This window comes from Lycium ferocissimum, chromosome 7, assembly GCF_029784015.1.
Source record: "Lycium ferocissimum isolate CSIRO_LF1 chromosome 7, AGI_CSIRO_Lferr_CH_V1, whole genome shotgun sequence".
Classification (NCBI taxonomy): domain Eukaryota; kingdom Viridiplantae; phylum Streptophyta; class Magnoliopsida; order Solanales; family Solanaceae; genus Lycium; species Lycium ferocissimum.
Genome location: NC_081348.1, coordinates 15661208 through 15680687, shown reverse-complemented (window position 1 = coordinate 15680687; position 19480 = coordinate 15661208). Strand labels below are relative to the sequence as shown.

At 32.9% G+C, this 19480-nt stretch overlaps 1 protein-coding gene across 1 annotated transcript; it reads right to left on the bottom strand.

Annotated features, from left to right (window-relative positions):
• Nucleotides 1-314: 314 nt before the first annotated feature.
• Nucleotides 315-11361, bottom strand: LOC132061958 (3-hydroxyisobutyryl-CoA hydrolase 1-like). The gene is made up of 13 exons (XM_059454628.1): nucleotides 11236-11361; nucleotides 9163-9231; nucleotides 7879-7942; nucleotides 7338-7417; nucleotides 7172-7255; nucleotides 6718-6802; nucleotides 4198-4283; nucleotides 3032-3153; nucleotides 2606-2666; nucleotides 2379-2477; nucleotides 1012-1113; nucleotides 903-944; nucleotides 315-810 (listed from the first exon to the last, which is right to left on the bottom strand). The coding sequence occupies exons 1-13, from the start codon at nucleotides 11359-11361 to the stop codon at nucleotides 673-675; spliced, it is 1158 nt and encodes a 385-aa protein (XP_059310611.1). The 3' UTR covers nucleotides 315-672.
• Nucleotides 11362-19480: the final 8119 nt, after the last annotated feature.

Below are 19480 nucleotides of genomic sequence, written 5' to 3'. Positions count from 1 at the left end.
TTTTACGCATTTTTGCTAATCCATGGACAAGATCTATACAATTATACATTTGATCGGAAAAGAAGGAATCTCGCAAGCCATAATTAATAACGTCAGAAATTTTCGTACCAGCCGATGTTTGTCACAACATCTATACTGGTAGATTACAAAAAAGGCAAGATTGAAGGCTTTTTTTCATTGCTTAAAGAAATAGCTCAGCTGCAGTGGAAACTCAAGTATAAAAACCCCCTTGTTCGAGCACAATAAAGTTATGCTGCTTGTGTTTCAAGACAGGAGGCACATTTGCTTGTAAATCAGATAATTAATGGCAAGACTAATCCACAAGCTCTTGCATTGCAATAAACTAAGATCGATACATTATCTCTGAATACAAAGAGGCACACAATTATTTAGTATTGTACAATCTAGCCTTTGTGCTTGAGTTTTGACATCTCAATTCAATGGAATAATGTGTATATCTGTATACACAACTATCTGGCAAGTATTGTATAGTAATGTATCTTTCCTTAAGCTTGATTTTTGGCATTTCATACAATGGAATGATGTGCATTTATTTCGTGTACCACTTACCAATAAAAGTAATACAATTTTAATGATTATTGTGCCTTCATAATGAAATAGTGATCAGAGTGCAACATGCTGTAGAGTATTGCAAGATCTTCAGAGTCGATTTTAAAGCTTGGCAATTGCATATGGAGGCAAGTTTGATCTTGGAGGCAGCTTTAGATCCTCCCAATCTTCATCGTCTATCTTGGAGAAATAACGGTCAACATCATCATCTCTAATTAATTCCAGTCTGGAGGGCTCCCACTGAAAACATGTGAAAAAGATGAGTACAAGAATGAAAGAAGCTCTTAATATCTAAGTTCAGGATTATCCATGATCAAATGAATGTAACGCACCCTAGGATTTCTATCCTTGTCGATGAGTATGGCTCTGCATCCCTGCAGTAAAAGTCAAGTCAGTCCTGTAATGCAGTAAAATGGGTGGCTGAAAGATGGCATATTCTACCTCGAAAAAATCCTTGCTAAATTCTCCCCTCAACACATGACAAACCATCCTGTACTCTCGAATAAGGCAACTACCAACACCTTGCAGCCTCCCTTCTCTTATCTGGAACAGAAAATGAAACTAATATAAGCAATATGCAGATATTCAAGAACTCTTCAGTGAAAACGTTGGCCAAATCAAGGCATTAGGACCGTGTAGAAAGAGATTCAAGATGTGGATGTGGAGCAAGACATCATCATATTTTATTTGAAGAACTTGCAACACAGCAATACTAATCGAGTACCAAATTTAAAATCCAAAATATATACTTCTAGTATTAAATTTAAAAATCTAAAATAAATAATCTTAATCCAAGCATAAAATCCAAATGATCTTTCTGAGGCAGCTGTTAAGAAAATAAAATTGAGGCCCAAAGGCCGAGGAGGAGGGGTTTCTAATAAGTTTCACAGATTAGCTAGTATAAGCAAGAAAACAACATTTTCTCGAAATCGTAGAACTTTTAATTCAACTGAATTCCCCATGGATAGGGACAAAGCCAACAGAGATGAAGTTGCAAAGGACAAAAGGTTGAACCAGTATGAGGACCAGTCACTAAGCTTCGAATTGAGGAGAAGTGGGTAAAAGGGGTATCATTAACAATATATTCGTAGAGTGCTTGACCTGGTCATAACCAAACAGCTGATCCGACCAACTTCTTCAGAAACGTAATATAAAACAAAGAATTTTCACATTGTTCTTTCTTCCATTCATCACAAAAATTAACTACCATGAATTGACACCTGATAACTGTTTAAAAGGTATTGTAATTTAACAGAACAAGAAGCATCGCATTCATATCTCCATTACAACACGGCAAAATTGAATGGTTCAAAATTGAATTTATTTTAGTTCTTGAAATACAGATTGCTCCGGTCTTTCCTATGAATGGCCATAGATACGCAAATAAATATTAGGAAGTTCTGTAAAAAAAATAACCAAGTCTCCTTAAGATTGGAATTAGTATCTCCAAATCATGTAGCTAGGAACATCTTTCACAGATATTAGGTGTTCAGTTGAATAAAAGCAACAGAGAAGAAAAACTCGATTTCTTTCTTTCCCGAAGGAACATGGAAAAACTTCATAACTTTTTAAGGACTGCAGGAAAATGAGCAATTATTCAGTACTCAGACAAATGAAGTGGAGTACATAACTTCCAGTTGAAGGAGGAGTATTTGTTCGGTTAACCAGTTTTGTCCAACATATAAGTTAAATAACTATTTCCAGCCTCTGAAACTCTGCCTTCCGAAACATATAGCCAGTAATGAACCTAGGCACTATATTTGTTCAGGTAACAACATAATGGAATCACCGAGTAGTGATTAACTTACTGATCTCAATGAAATTTTAAGACTTGTTGGGGATGCTTTCTTCAGCGATTGGATGGTTGAAGAGATCCAGTCATCCTTCTTTTTCAAAGCCTCATTTTCCTGTTGATGATTCATGCCAAGTTCACATCAAGTATTCTGATAACTTATTTTATTAAAATTTTACAAAGTAATTTCACCACAGATAACAAAAAAATTGCATCAAATAACCATCCATCTCTCAAACTTACAAGAGAAGATATGATTTCCTCGATTGTTCTTCGAGAGAAACAGCGATCAATAATCTTCATCCTGCATACATAAAATTGCAGAACTGAAACAGGTGTACTGTTGAGAAACGGGTCATGAAATTCCGAAGACTACTGGTTTTGTATTATTTGAACAATCTTTTCCCTCTAGTCGATGCAAACTTAGGAAAGCTATCCATTCATAAACTTCTAATGGCCATATAAAAGTAGAGTGAACATAGTCTTGCAACAACAGGAAGAAAAGCAACACAATTGCAAAATAACTAATAAGAAAGAGCACAGATGATTTTTGTGATATGCCATCAATACTATGCTCTTTACTAAGTTCAAGAAAATCCTCTTATGGGACCTGGGATATTGTATCAGCACCAAAACAAACACCATAACAGAGATATTAAATGAACTCACTTGTGATAAGGACTTTCTGCTTTCAACTTTGGTATGTTAGAGAAGCGACTAATGATGGCAGAAATAACATCTGGATCACTCGTATTGACTTTAGCTAGTGCTTGTTCTAAAAATGGCAACCTCTGTGAACACAAGGAAGATCAGAAAGCATTCAATTTAGATCAGATACGGGAGGACACAAACAATTGGATAAATGTTATGTAACCTGAGTGGAGATGTATATCAAGATCTACAAACCAATTATTCGAAATGCCAATATTCACGTCAGATAAATACAAATTTCAACACAAAAACAGACCATCACAAATCTACAATATAGCATATAAGTTGACCAGTGGCTAACAGAAGATCCCACAAATTCATCTAAGAGCCATTGCACACAGGGTTGACAAATCCAGATTCCGAACACGCCTGATTAGCTTGGGCACTGTTTGGCAAGGTAATTTAGAAGACCCAAATAATTTTTCTCCAAATATTTCAAATTCATATTTGACGGTACCCGATCCTGCTAAAAGAATTTCAATGTACAACTGTACTCTGCATGATGCATCTGTAAAGCTCTACTACTTACTATTTGGGAAAAGAAACGACAAGAGACTAGTATTACAGGCACCAAGTTACTGAACCTGCTGATGCCACACCCAAACTAAGTAGAACAATTTGTACTTTACATCCTGATCCACTGGAGGTCTATCATTGACCACAGACCTTCACAAAACCTTTTTGATCTAGACTACATTTGGGCCAAAGTGTACGCCCAAATGTGGGAAACATGGTCAACATTAGACTTCCTTTTTGTGTGGAAAGGTAGCGGAAATTAAACTTCCTAAGAGAACAAACCAAAAAGATGATGAGACCTATATGGCAAATGCCAGATAAGATTACCGTCCTAACACCAGATGCCTAACACCTTCCTGCAGTCAGTGAACTGGCAATTAGTTATTACAACAACGACAACATGCCCATAATCCCACAAGTGGGTTCTGGGAGGGTAGAGTGTACGCAGACCTTACCCCTACCTTAGCTAGTTATTAATGTCCGGCAATATCAAGTTTGCCATTTTATAGACCATTCACTTCGGACATATTAGTAACAGAAGACCTACTTCATTCACCATAGAAGCAATTCAAAATGGCCAGAACATGAAGGATATTGATGCATCATACCTCCGAGGGTACAAAATGAGTTGCTAGACCACAAGCAAGCATTTCAGCACCATCCAACCTAGCACCAGTAAGACCAGCATATTCCCCTGCAAGAAATATAAGAAAGTTGTCCAGGCAAAACAGGACATAGTATTTAACTATTTGTACCGGAAAATTTCTCAATGCACCGTAAAAACACAGGAAATAGTCTTCCCCAACAAAAGACAACAACAATAAAAATAAATCAAATTCTTCAAATATCCTTGTAGAAGATGCCTTGCATGTATTCAAAGGCTATGTTACATTTGTAATGACAAAGAAATTCAGCAATCATCATGAAAACTAAGGCCTAGTTTTGTAATGGCCTAAACAAATTCAGCAATCACCGTGAAATCAAGGCCAACATCCAACAAACAGCCCAAAAAAAATTGTAGGCAAAAATTATGAGCGACTAAAATCTTTAAAGAGAAAGACCTAGAAGTAATCAGATAACTAGTGTGAAATACTTTGAAATGAGACAAACTCGAGTCAAGAATGCAAACAGTGGAAATTGGATATAAAATGTTGAAAAATGTCAGAAACTTTAAGTGAAGATGCATCAGAAGGAACACGATGGCTGCTGCTTTGCTACAGGGGCATGTATAGCAAGCTTTTGTCCGCATTCTGAGGGAGGAAGGGCCAATCTTCCTTTGTCAACTCTTTTCACTTTTGGTTTTGAAGGTATCGGGGAAGAAGCAGAATTGAAAGCAAAGTAGCTGGGGGTGATTATTGTCATCAAGATAGCCTCAAACTAGCCAAGCTTTGAGCAACTAGGTAATGACATAAATTCAAACACTGACAAGAAGTATATAACTCCATGCTCCAAAATTTAAGGAGCGCTTGGGCTTATAATTTACTCAGTAACTCGGGATTTCTATAGGCTTGGTTTGCATTCAGGAAATTGACAATGTCTCCAAAGGTACCCGGTCTTGAAAATAATATCTATAAGAAATGACTTTAACTTGTCTTCATCAAAAAAAAGAAATGACTTTAACTTGAAAAAAATTCCAAGAAGAATTTTTGTTGTCCATCAGGCATAAGTTCTAGCTTTTGCCTATAAGGCAGTACTTGTGGTCAATTGAGCAGGTTCAGTGTGCTGAAATATTCTCAACTTCTGCCTTATATGCAAAACTAATTGGAAATTTTTAAAAAATATATAGCCCGATGGGCAACAAAAGCTTTGCCTAACTAATTTTCTGTAGCGGAGGCTATTTTTTAAAAATTTGTTAAGTGTGGCCGAGAAATCAAGACCCCTTATAGAGGCCATTTGTAAACTTATTTGCATTTGTCTCTACAAAATTTAGTAGAAATGACATTAGATAGTCACTTTTAATGATGCTATTTAAAACATATACGACTATAGTTTACAATGTATTTAAAATTCAATCACTTGGTTGCTGCCTTCTCTTGTTTTTTTTTTTTGATTAAGCACCGGGTGTCCGAGTCTCTTTGAGCCCCGACTAATCCCGGGGGTGCACAGGCCCTCGGCAAGGAGTTTCCCGCAAGTGCACCACGGGTAATTCAGGGTTTCCCCAGTCCGATGGCCCTCAGAAATTGTTTGCACCCAGCGGGTTTCGAACTTGAGACCTTGAAAGGGAGCACCCCAAGGCTCAAGTCAATTGCCACCAGGCTCAAGTCAGTTGCTGCCTTCTCTTGTTGCACTTCTTCTGCAACGTTTCTTCGTTTGTTGTGCTCCTCCTCCTACTCCTCCCATTTAGATTTGGTGATAGAAGGAACTAAATCACATGAGTTTTTAGAAAAAGTAGAACTTCTGGTAATCTAATTGCATGGGACAAAAGAAGACATTTTTTATGGAGGTTCTAAGGTGCTCTGCCTTGAATTCTAACGCTTTATCAGGAGGCAGAAGAGTACATAGGTGCAACAGTAGAAATTCAGCAATCATCATGGAAACTAAGGCCTAATGTTGTAAAGGCCTAAACAAATTCATCAATCACCGTGAAAATCAAGGCCAACATCCAACAAACAGCCAAAAAAAATTGTAGGCAAAAAATATAAGCGACTAAAATCTTAAAAAGCCTTGACCTAGATGTAATCAGATAACTAGTGTGAAATACTTTGAAATGAGACAAACTCGAGATCAAGAATGCAAACAGTGGAAATCGGATATAAAATGTTGAAAAATTTCAGTAACTTTAAGAGAAGATGCACCAAAAGGAACACGATGGCTGGTGCTTTGCTACAGGGGCATGTATAGCAAGCTTTTGTCCACCTTCTGAGGGAGGGAGGACCAATCTCCCTTTTTCGACTCTTTTCACTTTTGGTTTTGAAGGTATCGGGGAAGAAGCAGAATTAAAAGCAAAGTAGCTGGGGGTGATTATTGTTATCAAAGATAGCCTCAAACTAGCCAAGCTTGAGCAACCAGGTAATGACATAAATTCAAACACTGATAAGAAGTATATAACTCCATGCTGAAACTTGAATCAACTATATCTAGCAGTATATTTTTTTTATAAATCTGAACAATGTTACACGTGGAATTACCGAAGAATCCAGGAAGCCTCGAATAAAAGTAAGAGGCACCTACATCAGGAAAGAGTCCCAGAGCTGTTTCGGGCATAGCACAAACCTACAGGGAAAATGAACGTGAGAATATGGGAACATGAAGTTTCTGATATCAGTTCATACATAGCGAACACCAACCAAGTTTGAAAGAGGATACACATTACTGCCCAGACAAAAAAAAAATCTCAATGCAATTCCATATTTACCAATGAAAGCTCATGAAGATTTACGGTCTTTAAGGTGTCCCTCTAATTTTGCTAAAACTATTCCACATGAATATTAGATATTGTTGCATTCCACAAGAGAGGGCCACAAAATATAAAGAGACAAATTTCAAGCAAATGCCAAATAATGTGGTAAAGGTCAAATATAAAAAGGAAAGCAAGATAAAGAAATTGAAGAATTGAATCTATTACTCAAGTAGATGCAATACCGACTTCTCTGTTGCAACTCGAAATCTACCATGTACAGAAGCACCAAGTCCACCTCCCATGACAATTCCATTAAGGATGGAAACCTTCAAGGGTAGTCCAAATAGATTAACGAACTCCTCAGAGAATTGTATCACAAAGCTAGAATTACACATAACCTAAGTTAACCTGGGGTTTACTATATGTTGCCATCACATAGTTAAGGGTGAACTCATCACGGAAATAATCAGCACCCAGTTTCCAGTTACCTGAAAGCATAAACAAATAAAATAAATAAATAATGTAATTACCCAGTTTTCAATCCTTAAGCTATGTGCATTTAAATTACTAAATTGTTGAAAATTTTGAGAACATCTGGATAGAGCATAGATAGAGCAAAAAGTTACTTGGACTTACAAATAGCAATAACAATAGAAGAAAAGTATTAATATATTGCTTGAAAGTTGTTCTGATAGGAAAAGTATCTCATCATGGACCAATCGTCTACATTTGAACTGTTAAATGACTTCAAAATATTGAAACTTATGAAACTTCTTCAGTTTAGCATTTAGAGGTGTGTCACACAGTTTTGGATGTCTAAAATTAAACATCTAGTGCATAAATAAGGATGGAAACAAACTTTCACCTTCATGGATCCAGTTTAAAATATCATCTATAAATACTGAAGATTGTCTTTACCAAGCTATAACCAATTTAGTGGACTACCTACCCTGGCGAACATTATTGACAACAGCTGTAACATCTCCACCAGCACAGAAAGCCCTTCCATTTCCCTGGAAATAAAAGGAGTAACATTGCGTGACTGATGTAAGATATTTTATACTTGCACAGGATCACTTGTAGAACTGTGCAACCCACCACCAAAGCTTGTGAAAGAGAACTAAAACATAAAACTGCATACAAGAAACGAAACCAATACTTTTCCTTTCAGCTGTTCTACTAATTTCCAAATAAGCTTCTTAAGCTGATGTTCTATCTTATTTCGCTCAAGTTCCAAGGACTTACAGGAAAAACTAACTACTCCTACTTGATACTTTCTCTTGGCTCTCTGATGTCAATGAGTGGTTTAAGCATGTGGCTATGTCAAGCGTAAATTAACGGCTAAGTAGAGGTTAGAAGTCTCCCTTCTCTCTAGACTTTTTCTTTCGGGATCAGTAAAGAGTAACATTATTGATTTCCAGCACTTAGAAAATGTTGTAAAATATTTCTCAAGACTTTTTTTCAAACAAAATCATCCCTGTGACCAACTTTCAGCAATATGATTAATACTACTACCAAGTAACATAACCCTAGTATATGATGAAGAGAAAGGTAGGTAGCATTGAATACTAGATTGGTCAGAGATGGAAACGGCGAGATATTACAACTAGCCACTTTGCCAGCTTTATTCTTAGAGGGGCTATATCACCGCAGCCATGAGGAGAAGCTTCTTCACTGTGTGAAGAGATGAGTCTGGGAACAGACTGAAGTTCTTTGACACCTGCCTAGTTAAAAACGCTTATACGGGAACGGTATTCCTTTGGCTAGCCTTCAAGTCTTATTAGTGCCCTCTAGGAGACTTTGTAGCTTTGATTGGGTGTAGCCAGAATACCATTTTCTTTTATAAGGTTAACCAGAAAAATTCCTTGTTCTTTTATAAGGTTAACCAGAATACCATTATCCTTTTTCCCCCAACCCAACCTCCTCTGACAAATATGATATTTTTCTTTCCATTGAACTCCCAACTCTACGAATCTTCCAGCACAAGTCACAATGACCAAGCACTAAGAGAAACAGAATCTCAGATTGATGCATTAAAAATTCAATGAAGAAACAAAATAGAAGAAATGAGAGTTCACAATTTAAACAAATCAACTCAAAAATCAACGGAAACTGCTTGCCAGCATGTATCAGTTGTTTGTAATATTTTTTGTACAAACAATATAAGATAACCATAGTTAAGCTATGAAGGAAAGTTAACTACCACAGCAGATCCTCCCACTAGTGAGCATACCTTCAATATTATCATCTTCACATTTGAATCTCCTTCACTAGCATGGAAAAGTTCCAACAGCCTAGATATCTGGACAAACAAATAAGTTTAAGAAGACACTTTTCACTTATAACATGTTTTCACACTTCAATCTATTTCATCAGGTGATCAGCAACTTACATCAATATGACACGAATATTGCAGGATTTAGAAGACTAAATGCTCACAAAGTTAATATAATAAATAAACCTCTTCCGGATGATTGCATGAGAAGATAGTATAACACAAATCCATATCAAATTAGTCTTTATAGCTACCATTATCATGATCTAATCTCCTCAGCTCAGTCGCATAAAACCAGAAGAAAACTAGTTGAGCAAGTATCGCACTCATGCTTCCTTCTCCAGTTCCACATTAATTAGATGTTATTAGAGTACTTTTTTTCTTTTAACAGTATGTTGCTGAGAAGCAAACAGAAAACATAAAACATCAATAGACTAACTTAATGAAGATTTCATAACAAAGTTCATGACAGTACTTGATATGCAATGTTTCCAGTGAGAAGGTGCAAGGCTAGGCATTTTACTATCATCAAGCAAGGTGCAAGTCGTGAGATCTATATAAGTCCTTGAACCTTTGTATGTATGCATATTTTCAGTGACAAATGCCCATTTTAGATCAAAGGAGCGGTGAAATTAACAAAAAATAAGAAGTCATTACACAAAGCAAATAAAATTCGAAGGGACAAATTTATTCTCTGTCTTAAGGAAGATCAACGATAGCAACGATAAATTCTCAATCTAAAGAACATGACCTTTTTGCATTCTGTTCCTTTCTTTTTTTATGAGAGGTAGATAGTACATGTTTTAACATAAATATGTAGCATCTAATAATGAAATTTTGGTTAAAGTCAATTTCCTTTATATCTCTGCTTTGATATACTGGAAAAGTGATCATGAAAAGAAACCAACTCAAATCTTGATTTTGTTTTCCTTATACCATTAATTAAGGTGCAAAAGGAGAGCATGGATGCTTAAGTCCTAGCTTATGTTTATGGGATGTCTAAGCTGAAGCCAGAAAATTTGAGCTTTCCTTGGGAGCACCGAGGGAAATTCGCCATTCCTCTCAGCTTAAAGTACATGCATCTTCAACCTCCAACAGTAGCTACTATACTCCAAAGCTTAAGCATAGGATTAGAATTACTCATGCATGATCAATTGAAAACAAGTTTTGAATAGGAAAATCCAGTTCAACATAGACAATGTAAACAAATGAGTTAAGAGCTACACTGACCCACATGGCGCTTTTAAAATGACTTAAAGGGAGAGAAAAAACCAGAATATGCATAAAGGACGGACGAATAGATGGAATATATGTTTGATAAACAAAAAGAGTAAGGAAATTCTGAATAGGAATTATCCTATACACATACGGTACAGTGACACATGCAATGAAATATAACAAAGAGTTCACACGAGTAAATTGATGTTCTTTTTCCTTTTTTATTATTTTCTATGATGGCAGTGTCTGAACTAGAGATTATTCCAAGAAAACTGACGTTCATTCTACTAGTGAAGTTATAATGACTCGTGGGAATCACTAAAAACCACTTACTTGAGTTCCATAATAGTCATCAAGAAACTATGTCAGGAAAGCAACAAATTAGCAAACAAACTGAGTGCAAGTCACACTTTAATAAAAAGAGTAAGATAACAACCACTACAGTCTACAGTAACATTACGCTCAATCACAAACTAGTTAGGATCGGACTTAATGAAAAGACGATTGTAAAAAATAGATAAACAACTTGAAATAAAGTTTTAAATGAAGGGTTTAATGAAACACAAACAGTAGACAATAAGATAATTGAGAACAGTGATACATGTTATGAGTATCTGTAAACGAGTCCATATAACACCTTTCTCTACTGTGGATAGTTACATTACAACATTCAAGTCTTATCTATTTCATATGAGAAGATAACAATAAGCAAAGGCAGAGAATAAATGAAGTCCATCAAAAAGTTTGGTACTTTGTAAAGAATTAAGGACAACAAGAAAGAAAAAAAAATAATAGTATCAAATGTTGGCATACCATTTGAAAAGAAAGAGCATTCAACTGGTTAGGCCTATTTAATATGAATGTTCTAACATTTGCTGTCTCCTCCACCAAAACCTGACAACCAAAAAAAGGGTTTAAATAAACGGAAAAAGGTTGCATAAAAGATATCCATGAAGAAATAGCGATCAAATAAACTAAATATTATTTAGTTCCAAGGGGAAAGGTTGCAATTTGGAAGGGGAAAAAAAGAGAGAAGAGATATGAAATGAAAATAATGAAATCAAATGAATAATAGATTAGAAGAGTAAAAGTAGAGTGATGAGAGGAGAATAGGATTGGACCTGAGTGGTTGCGCCAGCCATGGTGGAATTCTCAGCTTGTTGGGGCTAAACGCTGAGTTACTGCAAATTTATTGCAGCAGACACAGGGCTAATTTTGTCCATTCACCAACGACCCCATTGATCACGTTACTTCTGCCCCATCTTAGTTGTTCCGTCTTTCTTTAATATTTCGATTCCTATTTCCAAGTTCGAAATTTGGAGAAAAATGAAAAACATTATCCTTTATGTTTGAAAGTAGGTTCAAAATGTGAAAATACGATCTTTTGCCTTTTTATAATTTGAATAGAAGAAAATAATTTTTTCAAATCTCTTATGTGTTTTTTTCAGATCTTTTATATGTAAAAAATGAAGATCTTTTATAAAAAAGTCATAAAACTAAATAAAATTTGTAAGGACCAAAAATCCAATTCTGATGTTCAAAATAGTCCCCAAAGTATAGAAGAAATTGCACGGTTTACCCTTCAAATGGGCTGGTCTTTTTGATCTTCAAAATCGAACTTACACCTAGCAGGGCATAAGATTTTTAAGGGCGCGAGACATAAATTCTAAGATATTATGATGCGAAATTATAAATTTATGTCTTGTGGAAAAATTATTTATTATGAGGGACAAAAATTAAAGACCAGCACAAAATAGGATAAAAGTGCAAATTCTAAGATATATTTATTTTAGTAAACATAACAAATAAATGACATGGCGGAATAGCAAATACAATAGTTAAATATCTATATTAGATCTTAGGCTAATATAAGAAAAGAAAGAAAATTGTATGGTTTGACTACTTAACCTTTTGAAGAAAAGCAATATTATGGGGTTCATACTTTTTGTTGTACAATAATTTCATTTGCTCCCACTAATGGGTTGATACGCATGCGGCAATGAATCCACCGTTATTGACTTAGTGAGGATACTTTGAGAATTACATGAATATTGTTTGATTTTTTAATATGGGGTGCACAATTTTTTTTTGACATTGCTTGTTTTTTTAATATGGAGTCCACTTTTTTTTTATATTGCTGGGGGTCCACTTTTTTTTTTTTTTTCGTGAGTTTGGAGATGGTGGAGTCCACGTTTTGTCCTCTTTTTTTTAAATATTGCTTGGTGTTTTGAGTATGGGGCTCATCTATTTTTTCTTAAATTTTTTTAGTGACCAACGACGAAAAAGTGAGCAAACTCACTCTTCTATATAGTTAAACTAGACGTCCTAGGCCCGTGCGCACTTTAAATTATAGTGCATCTATGTGCCAGTATGCAATAGTCTTTGAATAGTGATTATATATATATATATATATATATATATATATATATATATATATATATATATATATATATATATATATATATATATATATATACACTATATATTATGTTCAAAACACGACTAATATAACATTGTAATTTGTGCTCCGTATCTAAAATTTTATTATATTAATGTTTGCTACGAATACAAAATCGGCAAATTTATTAATATTTTTTAAAAGAGAAGACTTGTTTAAAAGGAAACTATTTTCCTCTCTTTGAAATAAAATAATAGCAATATTTAAGCATCAGGTTGATATTTTCAATTTTAATTCGATTAATTTAAAGGTGTAAAATACTTATTATTTTTTATCAAATTTTGATTTGGATAATTCTAATTCAAATTATTAAATTAATTTTACATGTTTAAAACGAAACAAAATAAAAATTGATTTTCTATTTAAATGATGAAATACTATTTTTTAATTTTTAAATATTCTCGGTTTTAGCTCATTTTACTTGTCATGTTGTCTTTTGCATATTTTTAAGAAAACTCGATTAGAATTATAATTTGACATTTACTTTATTCTTATTTGTCTCTATTTGATTTTTTTTTACGTCTTTTTCATGGTTTTTTAAGAAAATGACGTCGATTAGAATTATAATTTGACTAATTTACTTTATTCATTATTTGATGTCTATTTGATTTTTTTAATGAGATATTTTGACATTAATACTAATACAAAGTCCTTTTTGTTTTTTGGACATTATTTTTTTTTAATATGGGGTTCATTATTATATTGCTTGGTGTTGTTTAGTATCTTATTTTAAAATATATATATATATATATATATATATACATATTTATTTTAGTGAACATAACAAATAAATGACATTAGTGTTTGCGGAATAGCAACATTGTTTGTTATTTTAATATGGGATTCAACATTTTTTATTTTTTATATTTAGATTATTAATATGGGATTCACTTTTTTTTTCTTTTTTTTTTTTATATATTGCTTGATTTTAATATAAAAAAACACAATTAATATAACATTGTAGTTTGTGCTCGTATATAAAACTTTATTATATTAGTGTTTGTTACGAATACAAAATTTGCAACTTTTTGAATATGGGATTCACTTTTTTTTTATATTCTTGATTTTGTTAATATGGGGTCATTTGGAGATGGTGGGTTCCCATAATGGTTGGTGTGTTTAATATGTGGGCTCACAACTAACATGAATCCATTTTTTTGACATTATTTTTTTAATATTGGTTGATTTGTGTTTAATAATATGGGACTGAGATACTTTGAAAATTAGTGTTTTAGAGATGGTGGGTTGCACTTTTTTTACCTAAATATTGGTTGGTTTGTGTTTACAAAACATTGTAGTTTATGTCCTTTTTTTTTTTTTTGGACATTATTTTTTATTTTTTTTGTGTTTAATATGGGGTTTTTTTTATATTGCTTTTTTTTTTTTTTTTTTTTCGTGATTTGGAGATGGGTTGATTTTGTTAATATGGTTGGTCCATTTTTTATATTGCTTGGTGTTGTTTTATGTATAGGGCCCAAACTTTATTATATTAGTGTTTTCTACGAATATTCTGACATTATTTTTGCACTGTTTATTTTTTAATATTGGTTGATTTGTGTTTAATATATATATATATATATATATATATATATATATATATATATATATACACACACATTACATCTATGTTGTAATTGTTCAAAGTGATTATATATATATAGACTATATATTATGTTCGATTAATATAACATTGTAATTTGTCTCCGTATCTAAAAATCTTTATTAATATTAGTGTTTAAAAGGAAACTATTTTCACTCTCTACAAATAAAACAATAGCAATATTTAAGCGTTTTTTTTCACATTGTTTTTAAAGTTTTTTTATTTTTTATCAAATTTTGATTTTGATTCTAATTTTTTTTTTTTATATTGCTTGATTTTATTAATGATGAAATACTATTTTTTAATTTTTTAAATATTCTCCGTTAGCTTTTTACTTGGTTGTCTTTTGCATGGTTTTTTTAAGAAAACGTCGATTAGAATTATAATTTGACTAATTTACTTTATTCATTATTTGATGTCTATTTGATTTTTTTTTTTACGACATTAATCTCTTTTTTATTATATCTTTATTTTTTTAAGTAATTTATTTTAGTTCAAATACACGATTAATATAACATTGTATTTAGATTAGATGATCCGTATATAAAACTTTATTATATTAGTGTTTGTTATGAATACAAAATTTGCAAAGTCCTTTTTTTTTGACATTGTTTGTTTTTTAATATGGGGTTATTCACTTTTTTTTAATATGTTGCTTGATTTTGTTAAGTATAGGGCCCACCCTCCACTTTTATATATATATATATATATATATATATATATATATATATATATACACACACACACTGAGTTTAATATAACATTGAATTTGTGCTCCGTATCTAAAACTTTATTATATTAGTGTTTGCTACGAATACACTTTTTTTTGACATTTTTTTTTTTTTATGGGAATATTGCTTGATTTTATTAATATGGTTTGTGTTTAATGAGTTTGGAGATAATGGGTTCCACAACTAAATGTTCAAAACACGATTTATGTAGTTTGTGATCTATATAAAACTTTATTATATTAGTGTTTGTTATGAATACAAAATTTGCACATTGTTTGTTTTTTAATATGGGATTCACTTTTTTTTTATGTTGCTTGATTTTTTAATATGACATTGTTTATTTTTTTTTTAAATATTGGTTGGTTTGTGTTTAATATGTGGACCAACTAAATTGTAGTTTATGTTAAAATATCTAAAACTTTATTATATTAGTGTTTGCTACGAACACAAAATTTTTTTTTTTTTTAATATTGGTTGGTTTGTGTTTAATATGGGGACCTAAATATTAGTTGATTTGTGTTTAATAATATGTGGGCCCACAAATTTTTTTTTGGGGCCCACGGACGGACGACCAAAAAGTGCACCAATGTGGTGCTTCTATATAGTAGTAAAAATTGCAAAATGTTATGAAATTATGAATGTCCATTTCTCAAATATAATGCTCCTTCCACCATGTTAATGGTTCTTCCTTTTTCTTCCACCATGTTAATGGCTCTCCCATTTTCTTCCACCATTTCATATATTAAATACATATGTATTACTATAAATAGAGGCATAAATTTTCATATGAGATACACTTGTAATACATCTTGGAAGAACAATAAAATCTCTCCTCTTTGTCACTCTATTTCTATGGTTTTCATCCTTTAATATTGTGACTCTTTTAGCTTCATTTTATAACACGTTATCAGCACGAGACTCTGCTATTTTGAGTTTTATTTTCTATCTAGCTCGTTGTGCAATTAATTGCACGAGTGAAAGATTATCAACAAGATGTTATGATATTAGCGAAGAAGCTCTGGTCTTTGCTAACTCGTAAGGCTCGGGTATAAGGTATGTGCATTTTTAAAGAAATCACTACCCATGTGAGGTATGGACGCCTAGCACCCTCAAATATGTGCTTGATAATATTGCCTTTCTTTGTAAGTTCATTCTTTGCATTGCTAGCTTATTTTGCAAGCATGCATATTTTGGTCAAATATTTAACATATGGGTACACTCCATGTTCTTTATTTCTAAAACCTTGTGATCCTTCAAAAACGTGCTTGCTATTAATTTAGATGAATCTATCAAATCATATTTAACATTAGACATATGAGCTTTTGGTGCTAATTCATATTTCAAAGAGGTATAAGATCTTGCAGTGCTTCATATTAGCAGCAATTGCTCCGAAAGCCAGGTGAGTAAATTATTACTCCACTTGTTTTTAATCTTGTTATGCTAATGATATCACTTTGTTGGATTCATCGGATCTGAGAGAACCTAATTAGTTCTAGACCATTTATGCCTCAAAGTGTTCCTGAAGAACAATATTGTTATAAGGGATTATGGTGTTAATTTTATATCCCTTAAATGACTAAGAATGAGAGTTTACAAGACACTCGAAGTGATAATATTTATTAAATCTCGTTATGATTAAATTTATTTATGTCTATAACCACCAGAAGTGGGATTATTTTTATGGGTTTATTGTTGGGACTAAATATGTATGCCTCAATTTGTTCTAAGTAGCAATATCTTAAAAGAGGTTATAAGCTATCACGATTTGATATGCTTAAGACACGTTCGGATAATTATGTTTTATTCTGAAGAATGAAAACTTTTGATAAATGTTGCAAATATAGATCCATTTTACGAAGTGAATGTGATAGTTTGTAGAAAGGCTTTTAATTCTACTCCCGAAGTAGTAGAATTATGAAATTTAATCCCGAGTTAATAAATAATCTGAAAATTTACTCCTGAAGTAGTAAAACTTTGAAATTTACTCCTGAAGTAGCAAGACTTTAAAATTTACTCCCGAAGTAGTAAAACTTTAAACTTCACTCCTGAAGCAGAAAGAACTGAAGTAAAATATCTGAGAAATATTCTCAAGCAATGTCTTCTTGTGCTTAAGCAAAATAACGAGTTATTAATGAACGTTGTATTGCAAGCACATTTGAATAATCGAGTTTCATTTCCGAAGTGAATGAACAAATACCACAACTTTTCTCCTGGAGAGACAAAATACAAGGAATATACATGTTATTTTTGTGGTATGAAATTAAGACATAGCAACACGTACCTGTCGTACGCAGAAACATCTTAAATAATTTTTTCAAAGTATCATTCTAAGGCAAAAGGGAGCAGAGTAGAATGGTTCTGCTATAACCCCATTAATACATTATGGTTAATTGTTATTGATTTCCTCGAAGGAAATAACAATTAATGTATTTTCCCGTGAAGGAATTAATAACTATGTGGTTGCCTCTTTGATACAAAATGTTCAGATGATACAAAATGTTCAGATGTTAATGATGAATCTCCCTGAAGGAGATGTTTGAAATATTGAAGTTTAGAATTCAATGTTTGTTTCGTGACACCGAAAGGTGTCGAAATTTGCTTTCATGGTACAAGTATTTAAGAAATATTTGATAATAGAAATTAATGATCAAAGGCTCCAGAAGAGCTAATTATTTATTTACAAGTATCATAACACTAGCAATGTCCAAATAATATCTGATTATTTATATATGATAATACCATTCATCGTAGATCGTAATTGGTACGATCGGAACACTGTTGTAGACCTGAAGTTTACTAACAATAAAATTGGTTATCATGTTGAGACTACAAATGATCGGAATATTAAATATCTTCAAGTTACTATGGGTAAGAAATACACAAGTGAAATGTTACTCGAGCATGATGAGATCACATACCACGATAAACCAGAAGTTTATTAATATACAATTTCATGCAATAGTAAACCTGAAGTTTATTAAAAGAAATAGCACTCGTCGTCGTAAACTTGAAGTTTACGGGTACATATAATTTTATCAGTTGACAAGACCATTTTGATCATCCTGATTTAAATCTGATGTGCTATTGAGTATTAAAAACATATTGAAGAACTAGAAGATTCTTCAAAAATTTGTTTGTGTTGCTTGTTCTCATGATAAGTTGATTACACCAGCTAATGTTGGGACTGAATCCCCAAAATTCTGAAAAATATAAAAGGTGAATGTGGGCCCCATTCACCTGCAATGTGATGTCTTAAATAGATGCATCTACGAGACGGTCACATGTATGTTTATTGTCAACTGGCAGTTTGACATTTACGAAGTTGCTTGCTCAAAATGATTGAGTTGGAAGCACAATTTTCAGAATATGTAATCAAGACAATCATCTTGATAATCTTTGGTTTATATCTAAGTTGGTTTGGCACTAGATGCCTCCATAATACTAAACCATTGCTTATGAGAACGAGTTTCGTATGTTGGTCCGAGATATGATATATTGCATACAACAACACTTGTATGCTTCATCAATAAATTTTGATAAATTCTCCCCTCATATTTGGTTCGGTGGTCGGAACTAGATATTTACATCTTTTAGCATTTGATGTGCGGTACATGATTAATGGATATACCATGATGCACACGGATGGATTTTCCCAAAGAAAATGGGGACATATGTCACTAAAATAAGGGGGAGAGAATAAGCAAAAAAGAAATATGTTGTGAATTATCATCAAGATGATCCTCGGATAATTCAAGTCAAATCTCGGAAGCATTTGCCGACCCAACTATTTCATATTTCATCCGCAAAATGCTTCTAATGTCCCCGAAGGACAGAGTCTATAACATGCATGGAGCATGGTAGACCAATCGGTTCCAAATATAATAATCCTTGAAAAAGGAAGGAGCAAATGATCATAATAAGGAGGCAAAGTGCTCTTGAAGAGCTACGACATAACACTTCATAAACCTTATGAGAGGTTCGGTACTGAAAATAATGAAGTGATGAGATCTCAAGTTATGTCGAATTGCGAACCGATACAAAATGATATCTTGTTGACAATATCTTTGATACAATATGGCGCGCAATATTGTATAAAATTATGAGGATTCGAGTTCTACGTTTCTTAAAGCATGCTGACGTAGAAATAATTACCAAGTAAAATGATGCATCTTGGTAAACGTAATGTTTATTGGACCAAAAATCAAACATCGAAAATGTCACATTATTTATCTTGATGGATCTTTGTCACCTATGTGGCTTACTTGATGA